The sequence below is a fragment of the Solanum tuberosum genome, unplaced genomic scaffold (genome assembly GCF_000226075.1).
Source record: "Solanum tuberosum cultivar DM 1-3 516 R44 unplaced genomic scaffold, SolTub_3.0 scf00011, whole genome shotgun sequence".
NCBI lineage: Eukaryota > Viridiplantae > Streptophyta > Magnoliopsida > Solanales > Solanaceae > Solanum > Solanum tuberosum.
The window spans coordinates 984,972-1,002,667 of record NW_006238938.1 but is presented as its reverse complement, the minus strand read 5'-3'; the positions used below and the strand labels follow the sequence as shown (position 1 = coordinate 1,002,667).

At 37.8% G+C, this 17,696-nt stretch overlaps 1 protein-coding gene across 1 annotated transcript; it reads right to left on the bottom strand.

The window, feature by feature from the left end:
• Window positions 1-7,811: 7,811 nt before the first annotated feature.
• LOC102587972 (protein RDM1-like) lies at window positions 7,812-13,192 on the bottom strand. The gene is made up of 4 exons (XM_015313669.1): window positions 12,952-13,192; window positions 12,488-12,589; window positions 11,997-12,152; window positions 7,812-8,411 (listed from the first exon to the last, which is right to left on the bottom strand). The coding sequence occupies exons 1-4, from the start codon at window positions 13,190-13,192 to the stop codon at window positions 8,029-8,031; spliced, it is 882 nt and encodes a 293-aa protein (XP_015169155.1). The 3' UTR covers window positions 7,812-8,028.
• Window positions 13,193-17,696: the final 4,504 nt, after the last annotated feature.

Here is a 17,696-nt window from a genome sequence, read left to right as displayed (position 1 = left end):
TCTTCAACATTGAAATGTGGAATACTGGATGGATTGCTGCTAACTCTGGCGGTAGCTCCAACTCATAGGTTACATTATCGATCCTCTTGGATATCCTGTAAGAACCAATATATCGGGGACTAAGCTTACCCTTCATGCAAAACCTTATAACACCCTTTTTGGGTGAAACCTTTCAATAAACCCAATCGTCCACCTCAAACTCTAAGTCTCTTCTCCTAACATCGGTGTAGGATTTCTGATGACTTTGCGCTGTTTTCAACCTTTCTGGAATGATGTTCACTTTCTCCATATCTTGATGAACTAAGTCCGAATCCGATTGAAAGAAAGAGATGGGTTGGCAATAAAACAACCATTTCGTTATTTTTTTACGTCCTATCATCCCAGCTTCACCAACCTCTAACCATTAATAAGAGATCTACATTTTCTCCCATAAAGAGCCTCATAAGGAGCCATCTAGATGCTAGAGTGATAACTATTGTTGTAAGCCAATTTAATGAGAGGTAAGTGATCATCCCAATTACCCTTAAAATCGATCACAAATGCCCTCAACATATCTTCTAAAGTCTGAATTGTACGATGTGCTTGAACATCAATCTGAGAATAGAAAGCAATACTCAAGGTTACCTTCGAACCAAAATCTTTCTGGAAAGACTTCCATAATTGTGCGGGGAATTGTGCACCTCTATCTGCGATGATGGACACCGGAACTCCATGAAGTCTGACTACGCCTTGAATATATAATCTAGCATACTCTTCTGCTGAATATGTAGTCTTTACTGGCAAAAAATGGACTGATTTAGTCATTTGATCTACAATCACCCAAATCAAATCATGTTGCCTGCAAGACCGCCGCAAACCAGTAATGAAATTTATATTGATCATCTCCCACTTCCATTCCGGAAGTTCTATGTTCTGAGCCATACCACCGGGCCTCTAGTGCTCTACCTTGACTTGTTAGCAATTCGGGCACTTAGCAACGAACTCTACAATACACCTCTTCATACTACTCCACCAATAGACTTCTCTCAAGTCACGATACATCTTTGTGGAACCCAGATGGATAGAGTATCTAGAGCTATAAGCTTCCTCTATGATCCTCTCTTGGAGTTCATCCACCTTTGGTACACACAATCTACCTTGATACCTCAATATACCATCTCCCCCTTGTTCAAAAGCCATCACTTTTTAGTTATGAACATTTGCCTTCAACAAGCAAAACATGGTCTTGCTCTTGTTTCTCTTTCACTTCGGACACTAGTAATGATTCAGCCCCATTCAACACCACTACTCCTCCTTCATTGGAATCCATTAACCAGACTCCCAATCGTGCACGTCTTTGGCTAACTCTTTCTTACCTTTTTCAACATGGGAAGTATTACCCATAGACAACCTTCTCAAAGTATCATCAACAACATTAGCCTTACCTAGGTGATAGAGAATACTCATGTCATAATTTGAGTAACTCCAACCATCTCATTTGTCTGAGATTAAGCTCTTTTTGACTGAATACATACTAAAGACTCTTGTGATCGGTGAACACATCAACATGAACACCATAGAGTTAGTGACACCATAATTTCAAAGCAAACACTACCGCAACCAACTCTAGACCATGGGTTGGGTAATTCTTCTAATGAATCTTGAGTTGTCAGGAGGCATAAGATATAACTTTGCCATTTTGCATCAATACACAACCCAGTCCAACTCTGGACGCATCACAATACACAACAAAAGCCTTGTGTACCCTCTGGTAAGGTCAACACTGGGGCAATGGTCAACCGTATTTTCAATTCCTGAAAGCTTTTCTCACAAGCTTCTGACCATTGAAACTTTGTTGTCTTTTGAGTCAACTTTGTCAACGGGGATGATATAGATGAGAACCCCTCGACAAACCTTCTATAATAACCAACCAATCCCAAGAAACTCCTAATATCAGCTGGAGATGTGGGTCTAAGACAGTTCTGCACTGCCTCAATCTTTTGAGTGTCAACTCGAATCCCATCACCAGAAATATTATGGCCTAAGAGCGCCACTGACTCAAGCTAAAATTCACAGTTGTAAAATTTAGCATACAACTCTCTATCTTTGAGAGTTTGGAGAACTACTTTGAGATGACTAACATGATCCTCATCATTCCTTGAATAAATCAGAATGTCATCAATGAATACGATAACAAACATATAAATATACGGCTTAAAAATTCTGTTCATAAGGTTCATGAATGTTGTAGGAGCATTAGTCAAACCAAAAGACATAACTAGAAACTCATAATGACCATAACGGGTCCTAAATGCTATCTTTGGAATATCACTCTCTCTTAATCTCAACTGATAATAGTCAGATATGAGGTCTATCTTGGAAAAGCAAGTGGCACCCCGAAGTTGATCGAAAATATCATCAATTCTCAAAAGGGGATATTATTCTTTATAGTAACCTTGTTCAATTGGCAGTAATCAATACACATCCTAAGAGAACCATCTTTCTTCCTCACAAATAGGGTCAGAGCACCCCATGGTGAGACACTTGGTCGAATGAAACCTTTATCAAGAAGGTCTTTCAACTGCTCTTTTGACTCAGTGGGAGCCATTGGCGGAATGGAGATAGATTGAGTATCAGGAAGGATATCTATACCGAAGTCTATTTCTCTCTCAGGAGGGACTCTGAGAAGATAATCTAAAAAGACCTCTAAAAACTCACTCACAATTGGAACTAACTGAATAGACGGTGTCTCACACTATAGTCATTAACTTAGACTAAGTGATAGATGCACCCCTTGGAAACTAACTTTATAGCCTTAAGGTACGAAATTAAATTGCCCTTAGGCACTGCTGAATTACTCCCCCACTCAATAACTGGCGCATTAGGAAACTGGAACTTAACTACTCGAGTTCTACAATCAACTGAGGCATAACAAACATGAACATCAAAGTCCATCATATCTAAATCGACTAAGTCAGCCATGGTGTCCTTGTGATTTAAAGAAATGGTACAATCACGATAAACTCTCTCATATAAAATAGACTCACCAACAGGTGTGGAAACACTGAAGGGCTCAAGAAGTTTCTAGGGAAGAATATCAGAATCCATAGCAATGTATGGAGTCACAAAATATAGACTCACACCTGGATCTAGCAATGGATATACATCAAAAGTAAAGACTTTGATCATACCAGTGACAACATCAGGTGAATTCTTTTGCTCTTAGCGACTGGTAATAGAATACATATGGTTTGCTCCTCCATATGTCCTTGAAGTAGCTCCTCTATGTGCAACTTTTTCTGGCGGATCCACTGAAGAAGATTGGGCTCTATTACCCCATTACCATTTTCATGCATGTTCTTAGGGCACTCTCTCATGAAGTGACCTGCTTGACCACAGTTGAAGCAACCAATGGAGCCATCACGACACTCTCTTGGGGGGTTCCTACCACACTTAGCACATGCAGCAGTCCAATTACCTCTTTGTGCCACACTACCTTGAGACTGTGCAGGTCTAGCTCTAAAGTTCTGAGAATTCTGATTCTTAAACTTACCTCTATTCTTGGGTGCAGGTACATTAGCAGATGATGGAGCAAGTCCAGTTGGCCTTTGTTGAAAAGTTGACCAGTTCGCATTACCCTTTTGTTGTCCAGACTCATTACCCTCCTATAGTGATCCTAAGTAATTAGTCTGGAAAGTCAAAGCTGAGAAAATAAGAGAAAGTCTACGGTATTGAGTACTAACTGTATTTGAATTCACTTTTGAGTGTGAGTGTTTACTGAATCCCTAGCTAAAACATCAAATTATGTGTGAAAAAGGTATTTCTTTGTGGTAAGGGCACAAGTTATATTGTTGAAGAATCGGTATTTTGATTATTGTTGTTTGTGTATGTGATGATGTATGTTGGTATGTCTATGTCATGTTTTGATCTGCATGGGTTAGCTTATAGTCTAAATAAAAAGATTTGCACTGTGCTGAAAAGATTTAAAGAGGGTAATTGATAGAAAATGTCATGTGATTGCTTGAGTTTGTTTGTTGCTTCTGCATAAATGTCGTTTAAAGTTTGTTGTGTCGCTTGAGGACAAGCAACAATTTTAAGTTGGAGGTGTTGATGTATCATGAGTTTACGGTATTTTGATGTATTATACTTGAATTTTAGTGTGAGCCTTAGGCATTTTGTTATTAGATGTGATGACATTTTGATCTAATTTTGCAGGAAATAGGTTTGGAGAAAATAGAGTTGAAACTAGCTGAAGCAACAGGAAAATGGCAATAGACGAGCCCACCTACGAACCGTCGTTCAATTAACGAGTTGTAGGTGGAGGCGTGGATGAAGTGTTCAAGGAAGTTTGACTTAGTGTAAGACCACGGAAGCCACTAACGGGCCGTGAACCCATTAACGGGCCGTCGTTGATGGGTCGTCGATGACTTTAAAGAGATGAGTTCCAGTACTTGAACCACGAGTGTATAGGACAGACTGTTCTTAGACCTACCGGCCGTAGGTTATGACCTTAGATTGACATCTACATAATTTGGCCAATTGTTGAGCAATAGTGGAAGACCACGGGCCGTAGTTCACTTGACGGACCGTAGGTGGCCAACCGTCGATGAATCTGCCCATATCGGAATTTCCTAGATTTCCTTTTCCTACTTGGTTTAGGATTTAGTTTCTATAAATATTAGTTGTATTTTTCATTTTTGGGTTCTTAGACTTTTTGGGATACTTTGTTTTTTACTTTGGAATTTTTTTGCGAACACTTTCAGCATTTAATTCTTAAAGTTGGTTTATGCAATTTGCGTTTGTTCAAGTCAAGATTTTAGATTTAATCTATTAATCTAATTGTAAGTTTATGATTTCTATTTAAAACCCTAATATGAATTATGATTATTCAAGCATGAATAGCTAAATCCACAACTAGGATTGTGGGAACCATTCGCAAAGTTAGAAATCGCCTCAGTCCTACTTTTCGGACCAATGAAGTAATGAATGACAAAGGGATTGAACAACGGAGATTTAGCGTGATAATCCGTCATCTAGTAGCCTGACCCACCTACCGCGAGGGCTAATTTGGGGTTAAGGGTAATGGTTAGTAAAGCATACACTTATAGATGGACCAAGTTGCATGGTGAAATTCCCTACTTGGAGGACCAATCACTTAGGAGATACATAACTTACCAACCTTGCATGTTAACACTAGGATAAAGTTACTCTTATTAGGAATATTGCGTTAAGAGCTTGTGGGGAACACATATGCACTAGTTCTCATCTCATATTGATATTTCAAGCTACAAATCATGTTTACTTGTTACTAATTATTGCTACAAATCAACAAACTATTACTTTAATTACAAATTCCCCCCTTTTCCTTTTTCACGAAAGTAATTTGACAAAAAGTATAAATAACCATAGATTAGTCTAAGTCTAGACCATATTCCTCGTGGGATCGACCCTAACCTAAAATTAGGTTCTTTATTTGACAATGACCACTTATACTTCTTTAGGGAGGTGTAATTTGGGCGTATCAAATATAGGAACAATTATATCCCACGATGGCTACGTAGTTTATCGGGAAGGTGACTTGTTAGAACTCTTTCTCACATCGATGCTCAATACTACTCCACAATATATAAATCACTATCCAAGTAAAAATACCCTCTCTAGGTTGAGATAAGTTCTCAAAAGGGTCTCTTTAAGAGGTAGCAACTCTGTACTCAATTTCTTGTAAACTCCTAAAACTCTCTATACTTTTCTCAAAATAGTACTCTCTTTCCTCATGTAAAAATGAAACATTTGAGAATCATATAGTCCCCTTAACTTTAACTCAAAGATTATGTTTTAAAAGTTCTCTTTGAACTCGCTTTTAACTCCTCAAAAATCAATTTATGACAAAAGATACTTGTTCAAAAGACTCTTAATCAAAACTCAAAAATCAGGGTTCATGTGAGATATAAGCATGAACATCAACTCAAGGATCACAATATATAATATATATAGTTACTCATGATCAAGGATTTAGAATTCAAACTCAACGACATAACTTATATCAAGAATCCGTGAAAACGAAGGGTATAACCCTATAATAAACGTTTACTAATTGAATTGAGATGTAGGACGTGAGGACGAACTAGTCCAACACTATGATTAACCTTACATACCTGGAAGAACGAAGTTCTTGACGAAACTAATGAATTAGCTTGGAACCCTAGTTTTTCCTCTTGGATCCTTGTTCTAAGACTTGGAAGTGTTAATGGACGTAAATGAATTAATTAACACTGCCTAAACCCTTAATTAGGTGTAAAAATGTTAACGTTTAGGCTTACGAAGGGTGGGAAAACATTAAAATACCCTTAATTAACATTGTCGGGAGTGATGAATGGTTATGACCTATGGAGCATAGAACTTCCTATGGACAGTATTGGTCAACCGTAGATCAAGTTACTAGGGCTTAGATTTTAACCCACTTTCCACAACACCATTTCTACGGGCTGTCAAACTTCCTACAGTCCGTAGACACTTTCTGTAGAACTCAAGTTCAAGCCCAAAAATCTCACTAAGTCTGGATCAAATCTACGGGCACTCCCTACAGCCTGTTGACTTCTTTACAACCCATAGGTCCTCTCGTAGGTCTAAAGTTTGTATCAATTTTTCTTTCTAAGTCTGGAACCCTTCTCCGGACACTTCCTACGTCCCGTAGACCTTTCTACAACCCTTCTCCTTTTCTTTTCTCCATTTCTTTTAGGAAAAATTATGCATAATGTCAGTCCATAAACTTTACTTATCATCTCCTCCTCCTCTGTCTCCGCCTCCCCCCTAAATTGTTATATGGGATGGCTTAGGGGAGGTTTTGTGTTAGTGAGAATTAGATAGTTAGTGTATACTTCATGTATAGTTACACTATATTCAATTTTTTTAGTGTATCATAATGTATATTCAATGTATAGCCCATGCGTAGGTAATTATATTTAGTTTTTTGAATGTATCATAATATATATTCAGTATTACTTTATGTGACTTTTGGCTGATTTTTATGTAAATAAAAACATGATTATATTTTTTATAAACTAATTACTTAATTGTGTATATTTGAAACTAGCACTTTTTTTCTTCCCTTCAATTTCTGTAAAGTTCCTCATATGTAGCTACCACCATTTTAATAACCACCGATTCCACCATATCACTACCAAATGGTTTGGGAAACCACCAGCAATTATTATTATTTGTAAATCAAACAATTAAAATCTAAAAAAATAAAATCACCACAAAACCAAAATCTAAAATTTTTAATCACCACATTTTTCTCATATGATGTATGAAATCAAATTATGATTACATCTCATGTTGCATGTTTATATATTTTTTTTCTCTTTAGAAATCAAAGATGGAAGTGGGAACGGGAAAAGAGAGCTTCATCTTTTACCAAGTGGAGCTTTATCGGAGTTCTTTCTTGTTACAAATATACTTATTCATAAAAAAGATACAAGGAAAAAGAAAAGAGAAAGAGCATATATTTAGTCTTGTGATGTTACCTTATAAGTAATAATCATAGATCTCTTTGTCGGTTTTACGTCAGTCACTTGCTATCTATAAAGTGTACCTTGTTATTTGCACATAGAAGTGTTTCATACATGCTGTTCAATGATTAACTACAGTGTACACAATATCGTATATCTAACTTAATGTAAAATATGGGTTCAAAATCGAGTGTTAATTGAAATTTTAGATATTTTTCGAACATATATCTATGCCCAAACTGTGTCAAATATTTAGGTTAACTTGAATTCATATCTTCTTAACTACTCCACTGCTGATAGGTGTATTCCGTTTATCTTAAGTTGACAACCGCAAAGACACAATAGAACTTTTACTTCACCACATACCTCACAAGCACAATTTCACTACATAGCCCATATGTTCACTGCATCAACCTATGAAATGAGGAGATAGCTTAAAGCATCCATATGATATGCAATTTTTTTACATACATGGTTGTTTGGGAAAGAGTGATGGAGATGGGATTCCAAGTCGATCAAAGATAGATTGGGAAAGAATCTATTTTGATGAATTCTGCAGCTTCGGGAAAATTGCATCAACATGGATATGATACATTGGATCAGCAAGCCAAAGTCTAGCTATGTAATGATGAGATGATGTAGACCTGTGAACTTCTTCAATAAGCCAGATGGTTGCTTCAGCTTTGCTAGGATCGATGATGGTATCTAATGGAACGTCTTCATTATCACTACCAAACCTCATTGAATCCAACTTCTTCATGTGGACATTGGTCAGGTAATGTAGGGGTTGCCCATATAACTCCTTCATGGATGCAGCCAATCCAACCCATGAGGTGAGAGGGATAACAAAGCCACGCTGTGTGGGAAGAGGGACCACCTTCATGTACTCTTGGTACATTCTTGCTCTTCTTAGGATTGAATCTGCAATAGAGAGAGTGTAATACTAGTGATATGAATTAAGTAAAGATACATCGTAACCTTGCACTGTAGTCACTCATGTGTCAATTAGTTTGAACCAAGACCTGAACATAAAATCTTTGAAACAATATCCGTACTCACAAAACAAAAAAGTAACTCATTTGAGAATCAATACTATCATCTAAGAGACCTCTCAGACTTGCGCTTTGACATCAGGAAGGAGATGTTTTAATTGAACTGAACAGAGATTTGTGCATGAGAATTTTCCTTGGGACATCCAGCTTCTATTAAATGAAAGCTACTTCTAGCCAGAGATCGTCGGTCAATTGGTACAGATCACAAGAAAGCAAATTAGATATACACCTTATCTTCCTAATTTGACAAGGCTAAAAAATTGACATGGATGGGTATCTACTAAACTTTCCCATCTAATTTTCTCATTTTTGACTAACCACACCAAAAAAAATAAGTACGCCTCCTCTTTTGCTTCCCCTCTCCACCAGCCCTTCTTCTTCTCATCTCAACTGAAACTCAATTGTTGTTAGGCGATAGAGTTTCTTGATGCAAAGTAGCCTCTTTTTTTCTTATTTTATTTTATAAGTAGTAACATTTTCTTCTTCTGATAGGTTTTCTTGAATCAAAGTATACTAATTGTCTCATGATCTATTTAATGGAGAAGAAAAACAAAAGCAATACAAGCAAGCATCTAACAGTTGTCCAGATGCAGCATTTGCATTTTATGAAAATCTCCTAATTCTAAAATTATCTGTACTTTGTTATTACCATTTTCAAGGTTGCAAAAAACTTGTTCGAAAGAAGAGAACAAGTTATTCAGCATTTTCAGCCCAAAATGAAGTTAATGCTCCATTGTTCTTAAAACTCATACAGATCCAAAATCAAGTTCTCTTAATACTCATACAGATCCAAAATCAAGAATGAACAAACAGAAAATCTATGTGCATTTGCAATTGGAAGCAAAATGATGAAATAAGAGATATGAAAACTAAGAGGAGCTTATATGTCCTTTTGCATTCTCTTTGTGCACACTCAAAGAGCAGCCTTTCTGGTAGCTGGTGGTTGTGTTCTGGACATAAGCTGGAGAAAAAGGGAAAGAGACCAGATGGGAGAGGTCAACCTACAGGATAGACAAGAAAACTAGGATCTCTGATGAAGTAGGTACTTCAATTAATATGCAGTCAAGAATATCTTGTTGCACCACAAAAAAAAGAAGATAAAGGCTAACTGCCTCTATCAAAAAGCTATTAGTCAAAAAATGTGCTTTCCCACTTCCCTAAGTTTTCAATGTTAGATGAATTATAGACAGACTTTTCAGCTGGTTATTGGCTCTGGAAGTGGCTGTAATGGTGTTCCAGGAGTTGATGCACTACCATTGACTAGCTTTGGGGTTGGGCAAGACATGTCAAGCTGGGTAGGAGAGAAATACCCTATAGGATAAGATGTTAAAATTGCTACAAGAAATTGAAAAAGAAGCAAATGGGTTAGGGAAAAAGAGATAGATGATCTCAGAGAGGGGAAGCAAAGGAGTTTGGGTGTTAACAAGGACGGGGGACTCTAATACCATTCAATTCTCGAATCCATTCTCGAAGGAGAGGTTTGGGTATTGGGTGGTGTCGAGACTCTAGGGCCATAGAGGAGTTTCCGGAGTTCATTGATAACCACCACCTTTTTGGTTTGCATGTGACCGGTACCTCTTTTACTTGGTCCAGGTCAGAGGATTCAACTTTTAGATCAAGAATAAACAGATTCCTTGTGTCTACTTCGGCGATCCTAGAGCTTCCAGGAATGGAGATCCTGGAGCTCATGAATTTGAATGTTGATGCCTGTGTCCCTTTTGTTTCCCATATGTGCTCTACATCACTAGAAGAGGTGTCATGATGTACAGTTCCGGGGATTGGTATGTTCTTCACTCTCCCTGAAGCATTTATGAATCTGGTGATTTTCTGGTCTACATCCGACCATCCAGCATTAAATGTCACCTCTGGAGTAATAATTACGGCTTGACTACCCCCTTATATTGCAATAAAACTGATGTACCTTCCATATTCATTGCTTTAAAGAGTGCAGAAAAATTCACCAAAATGGTCCTTTTTTTTTACCCCTCCCTAGGAACTCCCACCCCTTTTGCTCCCTCGGTGACTTGAACCCACAATCTTAGGGTTGGAGGTGAAGGGTGTTTATCATCCTAGCAACCCCCTCTTGTCACACAAAATGGTCCCTTATTTTCCATATTCTGACTGTCAACGGTTGTTCCTTGGATGATGTATTAATTACATCACCAACCCACTGCATAACTTTAAGGCTTAAAATTACTCACCTCTATGAATTTTTGTTGTGTTTGATCCTATCTTGCTCGGACTCTTCCAAAATGTCGACGGGTGCGTGTCGGATCCTCCAAAAATAGTGGAACTTTGAAGGATCCGACACAGGTCCGGCATCATTTTCGGAGAGTCCGGGCAACTTAGGTTTGACCCATTCGAACAACGTTCTGATTTTCGAGAAAATCTTTGTGATATCAAAAGAATCAAAACTGGCATGGGAATAAGTCGTACTTCCCCATGTTGTAAAAAAACCTTAAGTTTCTAAGCAGTCACTAGAAAATGATTGAAGAGAAACAGTGCTTGCCACAGTGAAAATCCACTGAAAAGAACTAAAACTGACCGGAAAGATGAAAGGAGGTGGCTGAAAGCTATCACAGAAGGTATATGAGCATGGCAGCATAGTTCCAAGAAGAAAAAAGCAATTATCCCCCTTTTAGATTTTATTAGCCCTCTTACTCTGGATCAGCAGCAAACTTTTATACTTTTGGTTAGATTCCTGTTTTACTGTATAAGGGATTAACCAAGTTTATCTTCTACTTGTATTGCATCTTCTTGATACCATTAATGCAACACCTTACATCATCAAAGGAAATAATGGAAGTTCAGCTTTTGCGCATATTCTAACCATAGACAATACAATTTTTTAGGACGGAAAATCAAACTGTTTACGAAGAGTGTTTCAAATCACTTCTATTGGGATGCTCTTAGCTTACATTAAACAAGTGGAACCGAAGAGCTATTAGATGATATATGTTAGCATAAAAGCTTCATATTAAAAAGATCCAGCATGTTTGAACTTCATTACAGAATGCCATAACACCAAAGACTGTAAGACAAACTGCGGGAAAGATGTAAGATGGAATTAACAAGTTCTAGGCAACATTCTACCAATCTTTACTTATGCATGAGCTGCTTGCTAATGCAACTTTCAGCAATCAACAGTTTGATGTGATAAATCTTGACCAGATAGTTGAATTCCTAGGTCCATCTATGATTCCCAAGCTTCCATATTAAAGGAGGATACAACATTATGCTAACAGTCCAATAAGATCCTCAGGTACTGAGGATAAACATAAAAATTATCTACCTACACAATAAATCCCAAACTTAATAAAGAGAAGATTTTTTGTCTTTTTATTTGGCAGTAACAAAGCAACACAAGTCTGTTTCCACATATGCAGACACTTTTTCAGCAAGTAGATTGAGAGAATCACTAGACAATCACAATTATGTGAATTATGACACTAACCTTCAGAATCCCATTCGCTAACAGGTTGATCGACGGTGATAGTATTTTTCATCCATTTGCTTTCCGTTTTACGGTCATCTGTATTAGAGGAAGATGAGTCACCCGATGATATCTCTACCTGGTCACCAAATGACACTGCTCCCTTCATAACTGTAACTGTGTAGAGAAAAAGAAAAGCAAAAAAAACATATTAGCAGCTTATACAAATGAAAAACTTTGATGAAACTATATTAATTTTAATTTCTATAGACGGCTTCTGCACATAACAACAACCTGATTGTCAAGTTTAATACACAAACACTTAAATTCATCTCAAATAGCAGATTCAACGATATGCATGTGTGCGTACAATACAATCTACCTCCCCTCAAGGGCGGCTCAACCCTAAACCACTGCTTTAAGACCCAAAAAATTACAAATCCTCTAAAAAACCAAAAAAAACCCCAAATTCAGTTCGAAAAAACAGCTCAAATACGAAAACAGATACATACCTCCAAAGATACACACAAAAAAAAGATATAAAATCGACCAAGAGGCAAGATTACACGAAGAACCAAATGCACTGAGCAGACAACGATGAAGGAGATACATACCTAAAAAGAGAAGACCAGATCTGATGAAGGCGATGTAAAATGGAGTGTTCTAATTGTGAGAAGCAGCGTATTAAATACAGTAAATTAATACTCGGTTAATTAATATTGGTAAATTAATAATTTCTTTAAAATAATATTTTTCTCAGTCACGACTTTGATCAATGAAAAAAATCATCAATTTCAATTTCAATAAAATAATATATTTCCAGAATATCCCTATATAAATATATGGTTCCATTAATATCATAAATTAATAATTCTTTAAAAGTACAAATATATTTAAGACAATTTAGTAAAATATGATTCTATTGTGTAAAGTTTTCTTTTAAAAAATTTAAATCTAGTTTAAGCTCATCTCTAACTTTTTTTTAGTGCATCCAAGAGCTCCGGTGTTGTATTTTCGAACTGCACCATAAAATTGTGAAGAGTTTTAGATGCGATAAGTGCTTCCTTATGCGTAACTGGTTTCAAAGGTATAGTATCGTCTTCAACTTCATTATCAACATTGTTTTTTTCGATGGTATTCACAATGTCTTCTAAGCTCTGGGCCTTTGAACATGTATCACTTTCACCCGGATAATCCAACAGGTTATTGACATCCATTTTATTATGGTAATCGAGATCACTAATCATGACCTCAAGTTCATGAATGACGTTTTCACAAGTGGGTTCATTCAAATTCTTTGAGATTGCATCCCCCGAACGAATTTTGCACTGTAAAAAACAATTTGCTATTGTCTCTTGCTGAACAATTGTTGTTCAAGCAAGGATTGCAAAATTGATAGCATCCAAAACATTTGTTGAATCAGTTTGTCCCACTTCATAGCCTTCTAATATCCTACGATAAAATCTATCTTGAAAGTTCTTATTATCCCATCATCACAAGGTTGAATTTTGGATGTCATGTTGGGTGGCAAGAAAAACAATTCAACATTTTGTAGTCCTTCAATATTTCTATTATGGGTTGGACAATTATCTACCATAAGCAAAACTCATCTACCAAGCATTTTGTCGTCAAACTAACGAATATATTCATCAATAAGCACATTTGTCATCCATACTCTTGTTTGCACGATAATGGCAATTCAAGTTGTTCATGTTGACATTTTTGAAGTAACATGGCTTTGCATATTTTCCAATAATCTATAAAGGATTTTTTCAGATCCATCTTCATTGCAACAAAAAACAATTGTGAGTCTTTCTTTGTCCTACTTTCTTTCTTCAAGTTGTTTCATAGCAAGAGAATGAACAACTTGTAACTTGTAAAATAAACCAGTTTCATCCATATTAAAAACATCTTTCATAGGAAATTGATCTATTTTTTTATCTTATGGATTCCAATTTCGTCTCCATGTCTTGTATATCAATTAAACCACTCTCTGAAATGATAAAATGACTTGATACCATGTCTTAGCTTGAATTTTTCAAGTCAACCTAGAGATAATTTGTGCTCAAAATTTTGTTGAGGATATATGTCACGACCCAAACCGTCGTGATTGGCATCCACACTAACCCTCCGGTGGTAGAACCATTACTATAACCCAAACCAAACAACTTAACCAAAAACTACACAACTAGATCAAAACTAAGGCATTTAAAGTTACGGAAGCAGGTTTAAATGACAATAAAAATGGAGTCCCCATAAACTCCAAAGGTTTTAACAAATAACTAACCAAACTAATATGGAAATTCAACCCTTAGAACCTGAAAGTCATTGTACTAAAACTCTACAAACGACAAATCTAAGAAGAAAGGGTACAACCCCGAAACTAAACAAACACCTTAAACAAATAGTCTGAGTTCGGAAAGAGTGGACTTAAATCCATGGCAGCCTGAAAGAACTGACTCACCCTTGAATCCGATCACGCTTAATAGTCACCTAGCTGAGGTCTATCAATAGCCGCCTGAAAATGCCCTGTACTCAACAAAGAACAAGCAAGTGCAGTATTAGTACACAACTACAATATACTGGTAAGATCACGTGACTATTCCAGTAAGCACAATATATATCATAATTACAACAAGGTAAACACATACATGCATAGAATATATATATACACATCGATTATCATTTCAAAAGCAATGCATGATTCCACATTCTCAATATATACAGTTAAGTCAAGTAGATATTAAAATTAATGGTTCTCTCATGGAACCCAATCCAATGGTCCTCTCTTGGAACCCATACCCAAACTGTTAGTGTACCGGTACGTGGTACCCGATCCAATGTTTATGCCGGAACGTGGCAACCAATCCCAGGTTTATGTCGGAATGTGGCAATCGATCCTATTTAGTGTGTCGGATCGTGACACTCGCCCATTCAACAAACCAAAATCACAATCACAATGTATATTCTCACAATCATACAACTAGAGGTGATTCATGGCATGTAGTTCTTTGTTCATACTTATTTACATTAGGTGTGATCAATAGGCTTCATTCACATACATGCATGTATTAAAATGAATCAATTACTAACATACATCACGCAAAACATCAAATCACAACTATCACCTACCTCGAATCCAAGCTTGAATCCCCTAAGGCTGTAATGACCCTCCAGGTCATTTCTGTGTCTTGCCTTCTATGTGTTGTTTAGAGCGTTCCTGTAGCGACCCCAAGTCATTTATGAGTTGCTTGGACTGACAATTCGGTCACCTGGTCGTTCGTTTGGTCTTGGTGCGAGTTTTTGTGTTTTGGAGCTTATGAACCTTGAACGATCATTTTCGATCAAAAGTTCAAGAAGATGACATCAGAATCCATTTCTAACGATTCCATCAACTTCGAAAGGGTCATTTTAGGCTAGTAGCATGGTCGGCATGACTCCCGACGTTTTCAGTGTGAGTCGGTGCGATTAGGTGTTTTAACTTTAAGTTTAAGCCTAAGTTTGACTTTGGTCAACATTTTGAGTAAACGTGCTCGGATGAGAATTCCATCAGCGCGGTTAGCTCCGAAATGTCGAGTTTGGTCTAGATTGACCCTTCTTTTGTGTCCCGATGTTTTCGATATCTTTTCGAGCCCTTTTGTGGTTTTTGACTTGAAATGACTTTTGGAAATGGGACCCACTTTTTATCAAGATGACCTCTGATGGAAATTTTGACTGCGCTGTTGAGTCCGGAATATCGAATTTGGTATGGTTGCATATCTCGTTTGCGTGCACGGGGTTCTGAACGAGTTCAGAGCACCCCGTCGGAGTTTTAGTTTTTGGAAAATTGCAGAAAATCTGCTATAAATGCAGAAAAACAACAACATTTTCCAAACCTTAAAACCCCCATAACTCTCTCATCTTTTGTCCGAATTAGGCGATTCGAAGTGTGGGAGCTTTGTTTTTTTAGGTGGCTTTTCTGTAGAGTGTTTGGAAGTTATTGAGTGCGCGTAGTTCGAGGTAATTTCGCGATTAGCCTGACTGCAGTACCTTTTTCGAGCCTTTGTTTTTGGCATTCTTGTTTTGGTCATATCTCTTTCATTCTAGCTCGGTTTTGGGTGATTCAAAGTCCCACATATTGGGAATTGTCGTGGCTTCATCGTAGAGTGTTCAAAGAGTGCTGGACACCTTTCGATTCTCGTTTATTCCGAGTTTAGACTGCTGCTGTAGGTTTTCTTTTAGTTGATTAAAGTGTGGTTTCTTGCTTGTTGGTTTTTGCTGTGTTTTGAGCCTCGAATTGTGTTCCATTTTGGAACACAAGTTTGGGGTGCTATTTAGGGTCTCTTGACGGAGTCAAATTCGGACAATTCGGTGCGGGTCCCACGATTCCCGTTTTGACTCTAAAATTGACCCTCCGTTTGTTGTGAGTTTGGTGTCTAAACGACCGTACTAATGTTGTGACCCTATATTTGATAGAGTGACAGCTTTCAAAGGTCGTTCGGGAAGGAAAATGAAAAACTCCGATAAAGTGATTTGGAGTGCGCACGGTCAGCCTTAAGGTAGGCTACAACTTCCTTTCTTTTAGATTGAGCTTAATTGTGTAAATGCATGTCGATTGGAATGAATTGTGGGTGGGTACCAGTTTCCTACCTTACTTTGATTAGATACCTCATGTTAGGATCGATTGGCCATATTTAGGGTATAGTATCATGTTAACCAGTTTAGTAGAGTTGCATGCTTATGTGCTAAATGCTATTGTATGCTTGTATGCTATATATTGTATGCCTTGTTCATCCTTAACCGTAAACATGATGTCCTTAGTCTAGGTTAGGCTAGCATTGCCTTAGACTTATGACCTGTGTGGGCTGGATAGCCTTGACTTTCTGTCGACGTCGTTCGATTGACTTAGCTCCTTGTAGACTGGAGTAGCAGACTTGAGTCTGATAGTTTGAGCCTTAGATTAGGCGTTATCGCTGCTTGCTGCACGTCTGTATCTTCTCCCTCTCATTCTGCGGTTCCGACGCATTCTCAAAGGTTTGGCGCATCACTAGAGGCGTGGGATTGAGATGGTATAGGCTTGGAGCCTTTTTTGTGATTTCTTAGAGTGGACGGCGTTCCACGGTGGTTGTTGTTGGATTGGATCCTATTGGAGATACTATCACCCTCGGGGTCGTTCTTTTTAGTTGGGCTGGGAACGTATCGCTGGCTGGGTAGATTCGTTGATATCGGCGACCGGCCCTGGGCCTCTCTTTCTAGCTGGGCTGGGAGTGCACTGTTGGCTGGGTGGAGTCTGATGGATTATCTTAGTTACTTTGGGCTGGGAGCCCGGTTTTCTTCTTTTTCAGTAGACTTAGCTATTCTGTGTACCTGTCGGGCTTTTAGGGGTCTGTTCAGGTTTTATTTGAACTTGCGCACGAGTGTACCTTTTCGGCATATGGGGTCCAGTTAGGTTTAGTTTAGTTGTACTTAGTTTGTTTCTGGTATGCTCATGTGCTTTCTTTTCATATCCGCTTTGACCTCTCTGTGTCTAGATTCTATCGTTTCTTATTGTTTTTAGCCTTTTTGCTCAGTCGGCCTATGATGCCTACTGAGTACCTGTTGTGTTGGTACTCATGCTACGCTCTGCATCTATTTCGTGATGCAGGTCCCAGTACCAGTTACCAGCGGTGATTAGTTCCAGCCTTTTTTTGCAGTTGTGATTCAGAAACGAGGGCGAGCACTTGGCGTTTTGGGTTTGTTCTG